Source organism: Bos grunniens, chromosome 13 (genome assembly GCF_055505025.1).
Source record: "Bos grunniens cultivar Pamir isolate PY7600 chromosome 13, Bosgru_T2T1.0, whole genome shotgun sequence".
Classification (NCBI taxonomy): Eukaryota; Metazoa; Chordata; class Mammalia; order Artiodactyla; family Bovidae; genus Bos; species Bos grunniens.
In genome coordinates, this window is record NC_141177.1 from 16,319,576 (window position 1) to 16,334,738 (window position 15,163).

Genomic DNA, 15,163 nt, shown 5'->3' on the forward strand with positions numbered 1-15,163 from the left:
CCCTGAAACATTATTTATTGTCACGAGTTCAGCTGAGTTGGAGAGAGAGCTGGGCTGCCACCTGGGCTGTGGGTGTAGTTGATTAAAGCAACAACAAGCCCAAATGCAAGTCACAGCAAAGCCTTTAGTCACTCAACCCGAAATATAAGCAAGAGGCTCAAACCAGAGAAAGCACCGATGCCCCTGTTGCATTTCCTCCATTGGACAGCGTGCAGGTGGGTCAGGGGGATTGGTGTAGACATTGGGGTCATCTCATTGATAGAGATTCCCAAACAGAAGCCTCTGGCAGATTCCTGGACCCTGAGCCAAGGGGGTGGGGATGGGGAGGGTGCTGGGAGTGGACGAGGACTGAGCCTGAGTCATTATGGGTTTCCCTGGTGGCTCAGTGGTAAAGAATCCAACTGCCAATGCAGGAGATGTGGGTTCAGTCCCTGGGTTGGGAAGATCCCCTGGAGAAGGAAGGGGCAACCCACTCCAGTATTCTTGCCTGGGAAGTCCCATGGACAGGGGAGCCTGTCGGGCTACAGTCCATGGGGTTGCAAAAGAGTCAGAGGAGACTTAGCAACTGAGCAACAACAACAACGAATCATTGTGGGGAAAAAGTCTTCAAGGTTCCCCGCTTCGCTCTCTGATAGGGTCTTTGGCAGAGGCATCTAAAGACCTTGGCCTGAGGTTTCAGGTAAAGAGACTTAGGAATGAAGGCTTCTGGGTTAGGAATGCACATATGCAAGGAGCATGCCCAGCCAGGGTGTCTGAGTCTCTGACTGCAGCTCCCCTTGGGGACCACAGTGAATTTACTGGGTGCCAAGACTGGTGTGGGGAGGGTAGTTTTCCTCCACATGGCCCGTCAGGTCAAGCCTTTGTCATTGCCTACAGTAAGGCCTCAGAAATCTCACGTAAGTTTTTGGGTAAGTGCTCAGTCCAGTTCAGTCGCTCAGTCATGTCCGACTCTTTTGGATCCCATGGACTGCAGCATGCCAAGCTTCCCTGTCCATCACCAACTCCTGGAGCTTACTCAAACTCATGTCCATTGAGTCAGTGATGCCATCCAACCATCTCATCCTCTGTTGTCTGGACTTCAGTTAAAATGAGGAGCTGGGCTTCTTACTTATAAAATCTAAGTATTGGAAACAACCTGAGGACCAGTTAATAGTGGGTTGGTTAAAAAAATTGAGCTTCACCCTCACCAGAAAATCCAATGCATCTTTAAGAAAGGGGAAGTTGTCTGTGTGGGTACACAAATATGGAACAGTGTGAGGCTGTAGGAGGGCTCTTGGGAAGTTAGTGAAGAGGGGGAGAGGCACTTCGTAGCTAGGAAGAGCATCTCCAGGGTGGCATCTTAGTTTGTGTGGGGTGAAGTCTATGGCACAATGGCTATCAGTGGTTCTTGTACAGTCTCTTGATGGTTCTTTGATAGCCCTGAGTTCTGACTGTTAATATTAGAATATGCTATCCCAAGGCTGAGCTGCTAAGGATACGTGCACATCTACAGTCAGACTTCAGGGTCTCAGAACCTGCTAGGGGACCCCAGGACTGGCAGTGGTGGTCCTGGAGCCACCCCAGCAAGACACGATGACCGCCTAATTTGAGGCTCTGCTACTGAGGGAACATGTTTAGTCTCACTGGGTAGAAATGGCCTTTCCTTGCTTTGTGAATGAGAAATACTTTGTACTTTCATAAATAAGTGCTTTTTTTCCCCTGTCTCATAGCAAACCTGGTTGTCCCATACTCATCAAGTACTGGGCTTCCCCAAGTCCTTTCTTGGAGCCATTCCTTGGAATGCCCTGGAATGACCTAGAATGCTATGAAATGAGGACTTGCTTGCAAAACAGGCTGAGTTTCTTAAAAATACACAGAGGAGGGATACCTGGTGGTTCAGTGACTAAGATCCCTCCCTCCCAGTGCAGGGGGCCTAGGTTCGATCCTTGCTGGGAGAACTAGATTCCACCTACTGCAACTAAGAGTTCACATGCCACAATTAAGACCTGGTGCAGCCAAACAAATAAATATTAAAAAGTTAAAATATGCAGAGGAGACCAACCCAGGCTTTACAAGCAACGTGGCAAACAGTCTCATACCACATCCAGAAGTTTGGGCCTGTAGGTAGGCCCCACCTATCTTACTAGTCAGTCATGCCAACCTGAGTTCTACTTGCTGGTACTTAGGTTTCTTTGCCCTAGAGGTTTCTATGAGTGCCAGAGTCCACTCTGTCTACACTAGAAGACCAGAGAACTAATGTCCTCCAGGAGATCCCCTCAACCAGTGACAGACGGGAGATGATGTACAGCATCCTGGCAGTCTTGGCCTTGGGTGGGTCCTCGGAGAGGGTCCAACACTGGCTCCCAGGGTCCCCTCAGTGGGATTAAGGTGGAAACTGGTTTGGTCATGAATCTTTTGAGCTTTAGAGTTTAAAGCTTGCCTTTCCTTCTCCACTCACTTCCTCTCCTCCACTGGTTACTTCCCGGGATCCTCTTCCCAATAAATTACTTGTCCCCACCTCCTTGTCTCAGAGTCTGCTTCCATGGAGCCCAGAGGAAGGCAGGTGATAAATGCATCAGCTGTTTACCAGGACTTGGTTACGCCTATTTTTCCCCCATCCCTGGAAGCTGGATGTGAACCCATTGCATCCCTAGTCACCATGCAAGGAGGGGTTCCCAGCAAATTTGACACATGAGGACTTTAGAGAGTCCTTGCCCTGGGGCCCAGAGCAAATGTGTTGGGATCAAGACTGACTCTTTCCACCATAAGGCAAAGTTCTGAAAAGCAGGCACTGGAGCTGGTCTGTGCTGCTTCTCCTTTCCCTGTGCTGATCAGCTCAGGGCCTACAAACAGGAGATGCTTAGTAAGGATGTCCAGGCGATAATCACTGAATCCCCAGTAGGGCTAAATAAATCCTTTTACATGGATCAACTAAAATCCTCATTATAATAGTCCTGGGTCATGGATACTATTATTAACGTCCTTATTTTATAGCATAAAGTGGGGGAAAGGGGAAAAGGACCTGCCCAGGGCCACATGGCCAATGCTGGATGAAGTCAAGCCCTTCACAGTCCATCACTGGGGTGGATGATGGTGGTGAACAAGTGCACAAAAGGGATGAGGTGAAGCCGTGGCTTACCCCACCGCTAGCTGGGTGACAGTGCATCATCCCAACTTGGAATTCATCTCTGTCACACACAGGGTAAATGGGTCTATTCCCTGTGAATTATCTGCTAGTCGGCAGCTCCATCCATGTGCTCAATAACACAATTAAAAAAATATCCAACAAGCTTTCTGATTCCCAGTCCCTGGGGGCCCAAACACATAACTTGGAAATGACTCTTTGGTAAAGTCTGATCAAAGGTAGGTTGTTCAGTAATCAGAAATCACGGCTTATTCCTCCAGGCTTGAAGCTCATAAACATCAGTGGGATGAGCTTTATATTTGGGTTGGACTCAAAACCTAGACGGATCCATTTCCTCCTAATTTACACCAGTTTCAATGTGGGGAAAGCAGCAGGAAGCTGAGTTTTTGCTCTGGGAGATCCCCTGGTTCCTCTGTCTGTAGCAGGCAGAGAGGGAAGGAAGGGGGGGGGCATACTGAAGGAGCCCATGAACTGTCTATGAACTGAGACAGACAAGTGCCTGAGAGAGCCAGCATCAGCACCAGCTCCAGGGCTGAGCAGGGAGCAAAATCCCACGTTCCCTCATGGAGGTTTCCACAACAGCATTGCCGAGAAATGAGAATGCAGTCAGGGCTCATCCTTGGAGACCACAGAAGGAACTGACCATCCAAAGACCCCTTAGGTAGTGGAGGGTGGGTGGTATGGCAGTTCAGCTGAAGTATCAGGTGGTTCCTTCATTGAGCCATTCAATAAATATTTATTGAGGACCAACCAAGTGCCAGCACTCTGCTAGGCACAGATTCAGTGGTGAATAAAAAAGACAGTACCTGCCCTTAAAGATAGGACAGGTTAGTGGGTGAGGATGGTCTATTCTGGTGGGAAGGTAAAGTCTGGAGTCAGAGAGGGTGTGGGCGCACCTGCTGAAAAGGTGGGGGAAGAGGCCAAGTCCCTACAGCTGATAGCAGAGACGTCTTCTTCTTCCCAGAATCTCCAGGAAAGTGCTGCACATCTGGAAATGCAACTTGGCGATCCAGCTGTGGCCTCCAAGCCCTGTCTTTCACCTTGCCCTCAAACTCTCAGGTACCGAACGTTGGTCCCCAAAAACAGGAAGTCCTAGGAGAGACAAGACAGGATGGGATGGTGAAAGCATCCTCTACTCCAAAAAGACGCATCTCTGATTTAAAGGGAGGCCCACATCTGGGGAAGCACACGCTCTGTCAGAAACCAGGTCAGCACATAAATCGAGCCTGTGTCTCTGTCCCCAAGGTCTCCATAAAGCACAGCTTTTGCCGGCTACCTTCTCTAAGGTGGCAATTTATCTGTCATTTCCCAAGCTGCTGCTTTCTGGCAGACCTCATAAATGTCCTTCATGTCACCTAAATTCTCTCTCCTTGGCAAATAACACAAAACTGTGAGCTGCTGGGGTTTACTCTCCTACCCCCTCATAAGTTTCCATCACCTAAGGCATGGGAATTCTGAACGCAGAGCAAAATCCAATTCTTTCCCTGGTTTTTGGGGCGAAAACACATTGGCAGAGTTGACCTCAAAATTCTAATGCATGTGATTATATATACAGTTGACCAGTTGTTAAATGAGGACTAGGGGCGTTGACGCTCCATGGGTGGAAAATCCATGTAGAGCTTATAGTCAGCTCTCTGTATCCATGATTCCTCGCATCTGTGGTTCAGCATGCCCAGATTCAACCAGCTGTGCAGATGGTGTAATAACTTAGTATTTACTATGGGAAAAAAAGGGCTTCCCTGATAGCTCAGTTGGTAAAGAATCCACCTGCAACGCAGGAAACCCCAGTTCAATTCCTGGGTCAGGAAGATCCGCTGGAGAAGGAATAGGCTACCCACTCCCGTTATTCTTGGGCTTCCCTTGTGGCTCAGCTGTGGCTCAGCTAAAGAATCCGCCAGCAATGAGGGAAACTTGGGTTTGATCCCTGGGTTGGGAAGATCCCCTGGAGAAGGGAAAGGCTACCCATTCCAATATTCTGGCCTAGAGAATTCCATGGACTGTATAGTCCATGGGGTTGCAAAGAGTTGGATACAACTGAATGACTTTCACTTTTCATTGAAAAAAAATCTGCATATAAGCGAATCTGGGGACTTTCAAACTCGTCGCTTAAGGGTCAATCTAACGAATCTTCTAATGACTTCCATTACGCCAAGTAGCTAAAAGCTCTAATCTTCACAAGAGCCCAGTAAGGTTTGGGCTACATCTCATTTGACAGAGGAGGAAACTGAGGCCAGCTGAGTGAGCTGTCACTCAGTCCTTGCTTTCAACAATGATCTGTCTCACTCCTTACAAACTCTCAATAAGAGTTGGATGTTGACTATCTCTGGGTCCAAAAGGGCTCCAGACATTTGCTTTTCAAATGTGACAGGTGATGTCTGTTTCAATGTTTCTGATCACTCTGCTGCCTGTCACTCTCTTCAGTAGCTGTTATTTGCTGGATGTTGACTATGTATCAGGCACAAAGCAGTATGCCCTTAAATGCTCACAAGGCTGCCAACCCAGTCATCCCACCTCACAGATGCTGTTCTAGAAAGATAACCTGAACCGTGGGGCACAGATGGCGCATAAAATGCCCGGCTAGAATAGTGGAGAGTCTAATGAAGAATAAGACATATTCCTTGACATTCAAATAGTTATAAACGATGGTTCATGGCATGGTTGGGACAGTATTCAACATAGGTGGAGAGGAGACTCAACTGCCAACAAAAAGAAAAAAAGAGAAGAAAGAAAAACAAGTCTGAGAGGTAGCAAGGCAACTATCCAAAACAATTTCAAAAAGTGCTTAGAGAAAACAACAGGCTGGAAGGAAGAACACGTAAGTCAGGCTGTGGGTGTGGTGGGGCGATGGGTTTATGAGGGGCAGCACACCAAACATGAATCCATGACAAACTTCTTCCACTTAAGTAATTAGAAGAAATTCTATTCTATTCCATTCCATTCTATTCCAATCTATGTTTTGGCCATGCAGTGAGGCTTGTGGAATCTTAGTACCCTAACCAGGGATTGAACGTGGGCCCTCGGCAGTGAAAGTGCTGAGTCCTAACCACTGGACCACTAGGGAAATCCCAAGAAATGAGAAATTTCAAAAACGTACAAATGCCTTTCAGAACCTGAACTGTTGGTGTATTTAGGACTGCTGTATTTTCAAAATGAGCTCATCCTGAGGTTCCTCTTGGTCACCCATGGTGGGGCGTGGGTGTGGAAAAATTGTGACACAGATTGTGTCAAATCCTTCCTGCCCTAATAAAGGACACTTTATTAGGTGCCACTTATAAAGGACATGTGGATGTCTTCATGACATCCCAGCTGACCCCAAATTGTTCCACACACCGTCCAGGCTTTCCCAGTTGCAGGGTTGGGCTGGGTCCCACCCACTGAGTTATAGCCTGCCAACCAGGAAAGCTCACCAACCCCCTCCTCAAATCCTCAGAGACCCTCTGAACCCACTGACCTTGTGGATCTGGAGAATGGGGTCGTAGAGCTGAATTTTCCGTAGCAGAGGGAGGGGGAAGCCTTCTGCCAACTTATCTGGAGGGTAGAGGCAGAATGTTGAGAGACTGGTTAGTAAATAATTATGGAGAAAATTTTACCAAAAAAAAGTTCCTCTCTGGAAACTCCGTACATAGTATATTCCTATTTAATTATAACTGAAGATTGGGATTACTATTCTCACGTTACAGAGAAGGAAACTGAAGCCCAGAATGGCCAAGTAGCTTGTGCTAGGTCACACAGCTAGAAAGGGGAAGAACTGAGGCTTGATGCCAGGCAGGCTGACACAGGAGCCTGAGCTCTCAGCCATGGTGCTCTGTGGAGGTAGAGGCAAGGATGGGGCAGAGTCCACTCATGATAATGAGCTGGTGGGTACTTGCTCTTGGCTCCCGACCTGTATCCTGCTTTCTGCTGCAGCCAAATGAAGCACGGCCTCGTGGAAAGAGGGTTTAGGTCTTTATGCTTTAGTTTTTGACAACGGAATCGGCAACTAACTGGGAAATGTAAATTTAGAGGTGGACAGGTAGCTCAAGCGGTAAAGAATCCTGCCAATGCAGGAGCCACAGGAGACATGTGTTTGATCCTTCAGTTAGGAAGATCCCCTGGAGAAGAAAAGGGCAACCCACTCCAGAATTCTTGCCTGGGAATTCCCTTGGGCAGAGGAGCCTGGCGGGCTACAACCCATGGGGTCACCAAGAGTCGGACACGCCTGAGCACGCACACACCTTGCCTTGTGCTCTGCGTGTTAACTTGGTTCTCAGTCTTTGATCTGTCACTTCAGGGTGTGTGTGGGCACTTCTGTGAGCCCTTCTTTCTCTCTTAGGAGGAGGTTTCCTATGCTCCCAAAACTGCCCGTGTCCCCAACCCTCCTTAGACCCGTGGAAGAAGATGAGGCCGACTTCAACACTCCCGTCTCCCAGACAGGCCACTGAAACTGAGAGGATAAGTGACTCGCCCAGACCACGCAGCCTGCAGGAGAGCCCTGGTTCCAGCTTTCTTTCCCACGAAGAGCAGTGTCCACGCTTGACTTAGAAAAGTCCATAGTGATTCTTACCATTGACCTTGGGGTAAAAGTTGTTGAGAAGGTAATAATTGAGCAGTGCCTCCAACAGCTCCACCTAGTGGAGAATAGGAGAGGTACACCATAACCACGTGTACTATCTTGCCCACCAACAAACCTACAAAGAGCCACCCTTGGGGGTAGGGTGGTTCTGTAAATGCTGACATGGCAAAAGCCTTGAAAAAACAAAAAAAGCAAATTTCAGGTAGATACCAACATCATGCTATTGTTTTATAAAATAAAACTATTTTGAGATGCGCGTTCATATGTGTACAAAGCGATAGAAAATTTTGGAAGACTGTACAACCACCGCACCTACACAATCTTTCCTCTAGGAAGAACATCAAGGTTTGGCTTAGCCTTAAATTTAGTATTTAATTTTTCTTTTTGCAGTGAAAATGTTTTCTGAAATCACTTATATAACAAAAAATGATTTTAAAGTTGAAACAAAAATTATGAAACCCAACTTTTAACTCAGTGTGTGCCAGGTATAGGACTCAGAGCATGACATATATATATATATAAGATTCACTATAAGTCTTCAAAGTTAATATTAATGCCCCCATTTCACAGATAAGAAAACTAAGGCCCACAGAATGAAAGTGACTTTCTAGAAATGGAATCCAGATTTATATGAGTCTACAGGTCTTTTTTTTTACAGTCGATGTTGGGAAAATCTGATAGGATGACTTTAAACAAATATTTATTTAGTTTAAAATATCTTTTCTTGGTTGTGCTAGGTCTTCGTTGCTATGCGTGGGCTTTCTCTAGTTGTGGTGAGTGGGGGCTCCTCTCTAGTTGTGTTGCACGGGCTTCTCATTGTGGTGAGCATGGGCTCCAGGCACATGGGCTTCAGTACTTGCAGTGCTTGGGCTTGGTTGCTCCGTGGCATGTGGAATCTTCCAGGATCAGGGATCGAACCCATGTCCCCTGCATTGGCAGACAGATTCTTATGCACTGTTGCACCAGGGAAGTCCCAGGATGACTTTTTGTGACTCTTTACATACGAATAATTTACTTCACAGCACATTTTTACATGCCATGCACGGACACAGTATTAGTGTGCCATTATTCACTTCATCCTTCATTCTCTGAAAGGAGTCATCCTTCGGGGTCTCTGTGAGCAGTGTCTCTCCTCACACTTATGTGTTTATGTCCTCTTGTACCTGAGGGAAAGTCTGGTCAGTGGAGAGCAGGTAGCGAGGGGTCGGAGAGGACCAGTATCCATAGGATGGTAAAAAGGTAGCCAACTACTGTAGGTTAAAATCTTTCCATCTCCTCCTTGACCTGTGAGGAGGAACATCACCCCAATTTCCCTCTTCAGAAATCTCTCCTGAGTGTTTCAGCCCACGCAAATCTTCCCATTCTCTGTTCTCCTTTCATATGAGGCCGTTTCACCACGGCCACGTTTTCCTCTTTGTGGAAATCATCTCTTGGTTTTGCCTGCCCAGCCATCAGTTCCTTTTGTTTAAATAAGAGAATTCCTATTTTCTTCAGGGGAATGCTCCTTTCCTATCTCAGTCCACGTGGTTTGGGACTGCAAATCTCGGTTCTGGGGAGATGAAACCCATGCTGGTTGATTGGCTTTGTCCAGTTTCCAGCCAAGATGTTTGGCTAAAGACGGGCACTTGATTAAGAATAACCCAATGAGGACTAGCACACGATCTTTTTTTTTTGGTAGGTTTTTTTTTTTTTTTAATAAAACTACAGGAAATTTGGGAATTTTCCACCAATGGGAAGAACCTGCCTGAGAATGAAGCAAACAGATGAAAGCAGAATGGAGAGACAGAGATTCTTCTCTTTATATATATATATATAATTTTTTAAGAAGAAAAAAGAATATATATTCTTTTTTCTTCTTAAAAAATTCATGAAAGATTCTTTAAATTCTATAGTGCGCTACAGTTTTCAGAAGTTTTGCACACATGATTTCATACAGTCCTATAATAACTTTCCCTGCCTTTTCAAATTGATGCACTAATCTGAACACCTGGATCCAGCTGTGCCTGAAACCTCTATCCTTAGCTTTTTTATTTTTGTTTTTTAGTATATGATCCTATTCATTCCTCCTCTTTGCTTAAGACACTTTTAGTTAGCCTTTTTTCCCCTTGCAATTAAAAGAATTCTGTCCACCAAATGATTTAATTTAATCTAATATTGGGAGGTAACTGTTCTTCTGCCCTATGTTTCATGTCCTTAGGGACTTCTATGATTTCTAGGGCCGAGAGTAACTCTTCTCCTTCTCTATTACAGCTGCCAAAGCATTGCTAAGTAAATACTCTAAATTACTACCCTAATCATTTCTTAAATAAAAACAATAATAACTTACATTGAATCGTCCAACTTTAGATTCTTTCAGTTCCACTTGTATCCTATAACAAATCAGAGAAGATTCAGAGATGTGGGCATTATGTTCAAGGGAAACCTAATGTGGGGATCCCCCAGAAGAAGGAAACACCAACTGGAGAAGGCATAGGGCCAAGGGTGTGGTAGAGTGAAAGTGAAAAAGATTATTGAGGAACCAAAAACAAGGATATGACTTTACTGGGAAGGCTTGCAGAGGGGAAGTGTGTAGTGTAAAAGAACTCAATCTCTGTAATTTCAGGAAGTCAATATTGCTGATATCTAAAATTCATAGATAAAGAAAAAACAGTAAATTCTTTAGACGTTTGGAAGTAATGGTGGAAAGGAAGTTTTAGGAGACAGGACCAGTGGGCGGAAAGAATTGGTCCAGTTGGGCTAAAATTTAAGTTTGCTTCCCCACCCACTGGTGGGCCCTAACGTTGAAGGGGGATCCAGTTACATCCCACCTCCAGCTGCACTGAATCAGCTGCAGCGTCAGATGGAGTGAGCCCAGTTGAGCGCCCCCACGTGGGCAGCATGCTGACTTACTTTCCTGGCTCCAAGAATCCAGTGATCTTGCTGGTGTTGAAGGTCAACATGGCAGACACATTAGTGGCCTGGAAATTCCAGTAAAAAGAAACAGGTCTGAGTGAAGGAGGTTGTTGTGTACAGGATGCATAACTACGAGAACTGGCTGTCTCCTCTAAATGGTACCTCACTGAGTTAAAGCAGGAACTTGCCCACTGGACTGTAGGTTACCAGGAAGCTCATCGTAGGTGCTAATAAACGTTTGAACTTGGACTTGAACATTTTTACTTGAAATTGCTCACTATGATGGGCTTCCTAGGTGGCACTAGTGGTAAAGAATCCACCTGCAATGCAGGAAACCCAGGTTCGATCCCTGGGTTGGGAAGATCCCCGGGAGGAGCGCATGGCAACCCATTCCAGTATTCTTGACTGGAGAATCCCATGGACAGAGGCGCCTGGAGGGCTACAGTCCACAGGGTCACAGAGAGCTGGACATGACTGAAGTGACTTAAGCATGGCGTGGCTGACTACGACAGCAATTAAACTCTGAACAGACGACCAAGAGAAGATGTGCGGTGCTTTGTTGCTTCATCGTGTCTGACCCTTTGCGACCCCGTGGACTGCAGCCCACCAGGCTCCTCCATCTGTGGGGATTCTCCAGGCAAGAATACTGGAGTGGGTTGCCATGCCCTCCTCCAGGGGATCTTCCCCACCCAGGGATCGAACCCGAGTCTACTGCATTGCAGGCGGATTCTTTACTGTCTGAGCCACCAAGGTACAGAGGCTTATCTCTGGAGATCTCTAAAGGGATCCTTTCTAGCTATCTCAGGGCCAAGATTCAGCTCTAAGGAATAATAACAGTATTAATAATAAATTACGTTTTAATTTAAATATACTGATGACAATTTTGATAACAAGGACAACCATTAAATTGCACATACAACATCTGGGAGCAATTGTTACTGTTTAGCCGCTAAATCTGGACTTCTCCTTATGGACTCACTTAGTGGAACAAGTATACATTAAGTAAGTAAACCTGCAAAGAGCTACATAAGTATCTTTACATAAGTTCTATGAAGAAAAATAAAAGGATGCCGTTAGAAAAAAGTGACAAGGGTTGTAAGATAGATCAGGGATAAGGGCAATCAAGAAAGGCCAATCTTGGGACTTCCCTGGTGGTCCAGTGGTTAAGACTCTGCCTGCCAATATAGGAGACATGGGTTCGATCCCTGGTCTGGGAACTAAGACCCCACATGCTTTGGGCAACTAGGCCTGTGCATCACAACGACTGAAGACTGCATGCCCTGTAACCCGTGCTCTATGACAAGAAAAGCCAGCACAATGAGAAGCTTGTACAGCGCAACTAGAGAGTAGCCTCCAGCCGCTGCAGCAAGAGAAAGCCTGCGTGTAGCAATAAAGACCCATAGCAACCAAAAATAAATAAATAAATAAACTTAGGAAAAAAAGAAGAGAAAGGCCTATCTGAGGATCCTTAAGTTGAGATTGATCTTAAGGAAATAACCAGGTGGTCAGTGCGAGGAAGAACCAGCAGGAAAAGGCAACAACATTTGCAAAGGCTTTGAACCTTACCACACTGAGCCGGAAGACAGGCTCCTTGACAGAGTTGGGCAGGAGCACAAAGGCTTCGATCTCCATCTGGGCAGCTGTAGACAGATTTCCAGGGCTGAAGTTCAGGCACGGGGCAGAGATCACTGCTCCCTGGAGCTCCAAGTTCGTGTTGGGGTACAGTCTGGCTATCTGAGGGTGGAATGAAGAGATTTTGTCAAGAGAAGAAAATACACAGGTTTGCTGGGACAACCTGGAGGGAGCTAGAGCAGCTGAGACCACCTGTTGGTTTAATTTCCACAAACTGCTCTGTGCCTTGTTTTCTTAAAGGTATCACTGGACATCTTTCCATGTCAGACATATAGAGGCTGCATCGTTTATCTCCTGGCTGAACTGTGTTCTATTCCACTGAGTGTGGGTACTGCAATTGATCTAATCTTATTGGATATCAAGTTGTCTCCAAAGTGTTGCCTTTTAATGACCACTCCCCTGTGTGCCCTTGGCTATTATTTTGGGGGATACATTCCCTGGGGAGTCCAAAGGCAAGAATATTTTTAAAGCTTCTTCCAGGTATTGCCAAACTCCTCCAGAAAGGTTGGACTGAATTTTTTCACTCCTTTTCACACCCTTCCCTGGGCAATCGGTGAGAGCTATTGCTTCTCTAGAACCTGCGCACCTGGCTCCCCCCGCCCCCCACTCTGATAACTGCATACGCCAATGTTTTTGAGATATGACACACCTAGATTCTACCATTTAAAAAGTTCTGGCAATTTTCTGTTTAATTAAAATTTAATTTGGGGTCAAGACTGTTCCGTGTAGGGGGGAAGTTGGTGGAGGAACAGTCCCATGAGCCTTTTAGCTATGCAAATATAAAATCTACATTCTATTGTAAAAGGGAAATGTTTAGAAGGTTGAGGAGGTAAATCACTTTACCTCAGAAGGATAGCAGAGCTGCTTCTGTGTCAGGTTGATTATGATGGGAGCAGGAAGGGGGAGGGGGAGTTTCCTCCTCTTTCTGGGGAAAAAGGGCCGTTGGAGCCAGGATGTGGCCAAGGTCCCTCCAAAGCTAATGCCAACAGTAGGAGGCAAGCTGGGCTGCTGCGGGGTTCTGGGGAGAGAACGGGCCTGCAGTGGGGGTGCCTTACGGAAGGAGGTGAGCCAGGTACTGCAGTATTTGAAGTTTAACAATTTTCCCACCATTATAATTCCTCTCAGCCATCATCAAGCCTTGTGAAAGGAACTTTAAACACTACTGCCTATCTGAGCTGCGTCTTGAGGGGACTCGGAAGGTGGAGGAGAAGACAGGTAGATTTCTATGGGATTAAATGAGACGTTGCACGTAAAGAGCTTAGTCCGGCAATGACAGAGCTACAGGGTTATTCACTGTGTCACTCATGTAGCAAAGCAAAGAAACATACATGTCCTTCCATGTACGAGATGTTCCATGGGAGACGGGATACTCAAACTATGGTCAATCCATAATACAATGGCAAACTGGATTCCCTACCTATACAGAATCATCTTCTGGTACAGTAGGGGAAAAAGTAAGGTGAAAACTGGTGTGTAAAATATACCTCCATTTGTGTAAAAAAACAGAGGAAAGACAAATAACATTTATTCGTATATACACAGAATCTCCCCAGAAGGGTGTGTGCAATCTAATAATATTGACAGACCTGGGGTGTGAACTGGGTGTTTAGGGGATAGGAGTGGATGGGAATTTTCACTCTATAATCTTTTAGGTCTTTTGAATCTTGAACCATTAGAATTTATTAGCCATTCAAAAGACAATTTTTGTAATCCACCAAGAACAGGGCCTGACCCCTACTACACCCTCTGTAATTGCTTGGTGTCCTTAATTGGGACATTTTGTGGTGCTTGTCAGTATTCCTTGGGATTGTCAGAGATCATCAGTAAGAGACTGGGTGGCCTGTGGTCCCAGGAGACACAGGGTTTGGGCCTCTGTCATTTTGACTTTGAAGGGAAACCTGTAGCACCCCAGCCTTCACTGGGGACCCCACTGTGGGCCTTCTGGTTCTTGATCAAGCTGAGAGGAGGGTGGAGGTTTTAAAGAATACCCCTGAAGGCTTTGGGGGCTCAACCTGCACCCTGAGGGCTAACGGAAGCCTTACCCTGGGAACGAAGGCGCGGAAGGACTTGGTGTTCAGTCGAATGCTAGAATCAGGCGGAATCTGCAATGAAGGGACACAAAGAGGTTTTAGGTGCTCTGGCCAGAGCTGAAGGTCTGAAGAGAGATGGGGAAGTGGGAGGGTATTTAATAATGTAGCTTCTTGACTGCTTGTGGTTACCATGGCAACAACGAGATGCTTGTTCTGCATTCACTGTGAGCACATGAATCCCTGGGGTCCTGGCTGCTCTCCTTGGGGTGTAGGTGACATGCAGGACTCAATCAGAGGATCCACAAGAGTGAGATTTGCAGTCTCACAGAACTAGGTTTGACTCTAGGCTTTGTTACTATGTAATCCCAGCTGAGTCCCTTTCCCTCTCTGAGCCTCAACTTCCTCACCTATAAAATGGAGATAATTATATGTGTGCGTGTATGTGTATGTGTGTGTGTTAAGTTGCTTCATTTGTGTCCAACTTTTTGTGACCCCATGGACTGTAGCCCACCAGGCTCCTCTGTCCATGGGATTCTCCAGGCAAGAATACTGGAGTGGGTTGCTGGGCCCTCCTCCAAGGGATCTTCCTGACCCAGGGATTGAACCTGGTCTCTTATGTCTCCTGCATTGGCAAGTGGGTTCTTTACCACTAGTGCCACCTGGAGGTCCCAGAGATAATTATAGTTCCCACTTACCAGGTTATTGTGAGGGCTAAATGAAACGGTGAGTATAAAGCATCTAGTCCAAGGCCTAGCACATAGTGGTGTTCAGTAAGACACAGCTACTATGATCCCTTCCACTAAAGGAAACGTCTGTACCACAGGTGGGAAGGGTGACTCAAATATGACAATAGAAGTAAATGACCCTGGCTTGGATGAGAAATCATTCAAAGGACAAATATCACTCCATCCCTCACTCTGGTCTCCAATTTAT

The 15,163-nt window shown here is 46.1% G+C and overlaps 1 protein-coding gene across 1 annotated transcript in view; it reads right to left on the reverse strand.

Moving 5' to 3' along the window:
* Positions 1-3,840: 3,840 nt before the first annotated feature.
* Positions 3,841-15,163, reverse strand: part of LOC147360264 (lipopolysaccharide-binding protein) — a 32,350-nt gene continuing 21,027 nt past the window's right edge. Inside the window, exons 9-15 of the mRNA XM_086330864.1 lie at positions 14,243-14,302; positions 12,135-12,302; positions 10,566-10,633; positions 10,003-10,045; positions 7,668-7,731; positions 6,576-6,652; positions 3,841-4,216 (exon numbers count right to left, since the gene is read on the reverse strand). Coding sequence (XP_086186990.1) covers positions 4,172-4,216; positions 6,576-6,652; positions 7,668-7,731; positions 10,003-10,045; positions 10,566-10,633; positions 12,135-12,302; positions 14,243-14,302 — 525 coding nt within the window. The 3' untranslated portion in view covers positions 3,841-4,171. The remainder of the gene's footprint in view (positions 4,217-6,575; positions 6,653-7,667; positions 7,732-10,002; positions 10,046-10,565; positions 10,634-12,134; positions 12,303-14,242; positions 14,303-15,163) is intronic.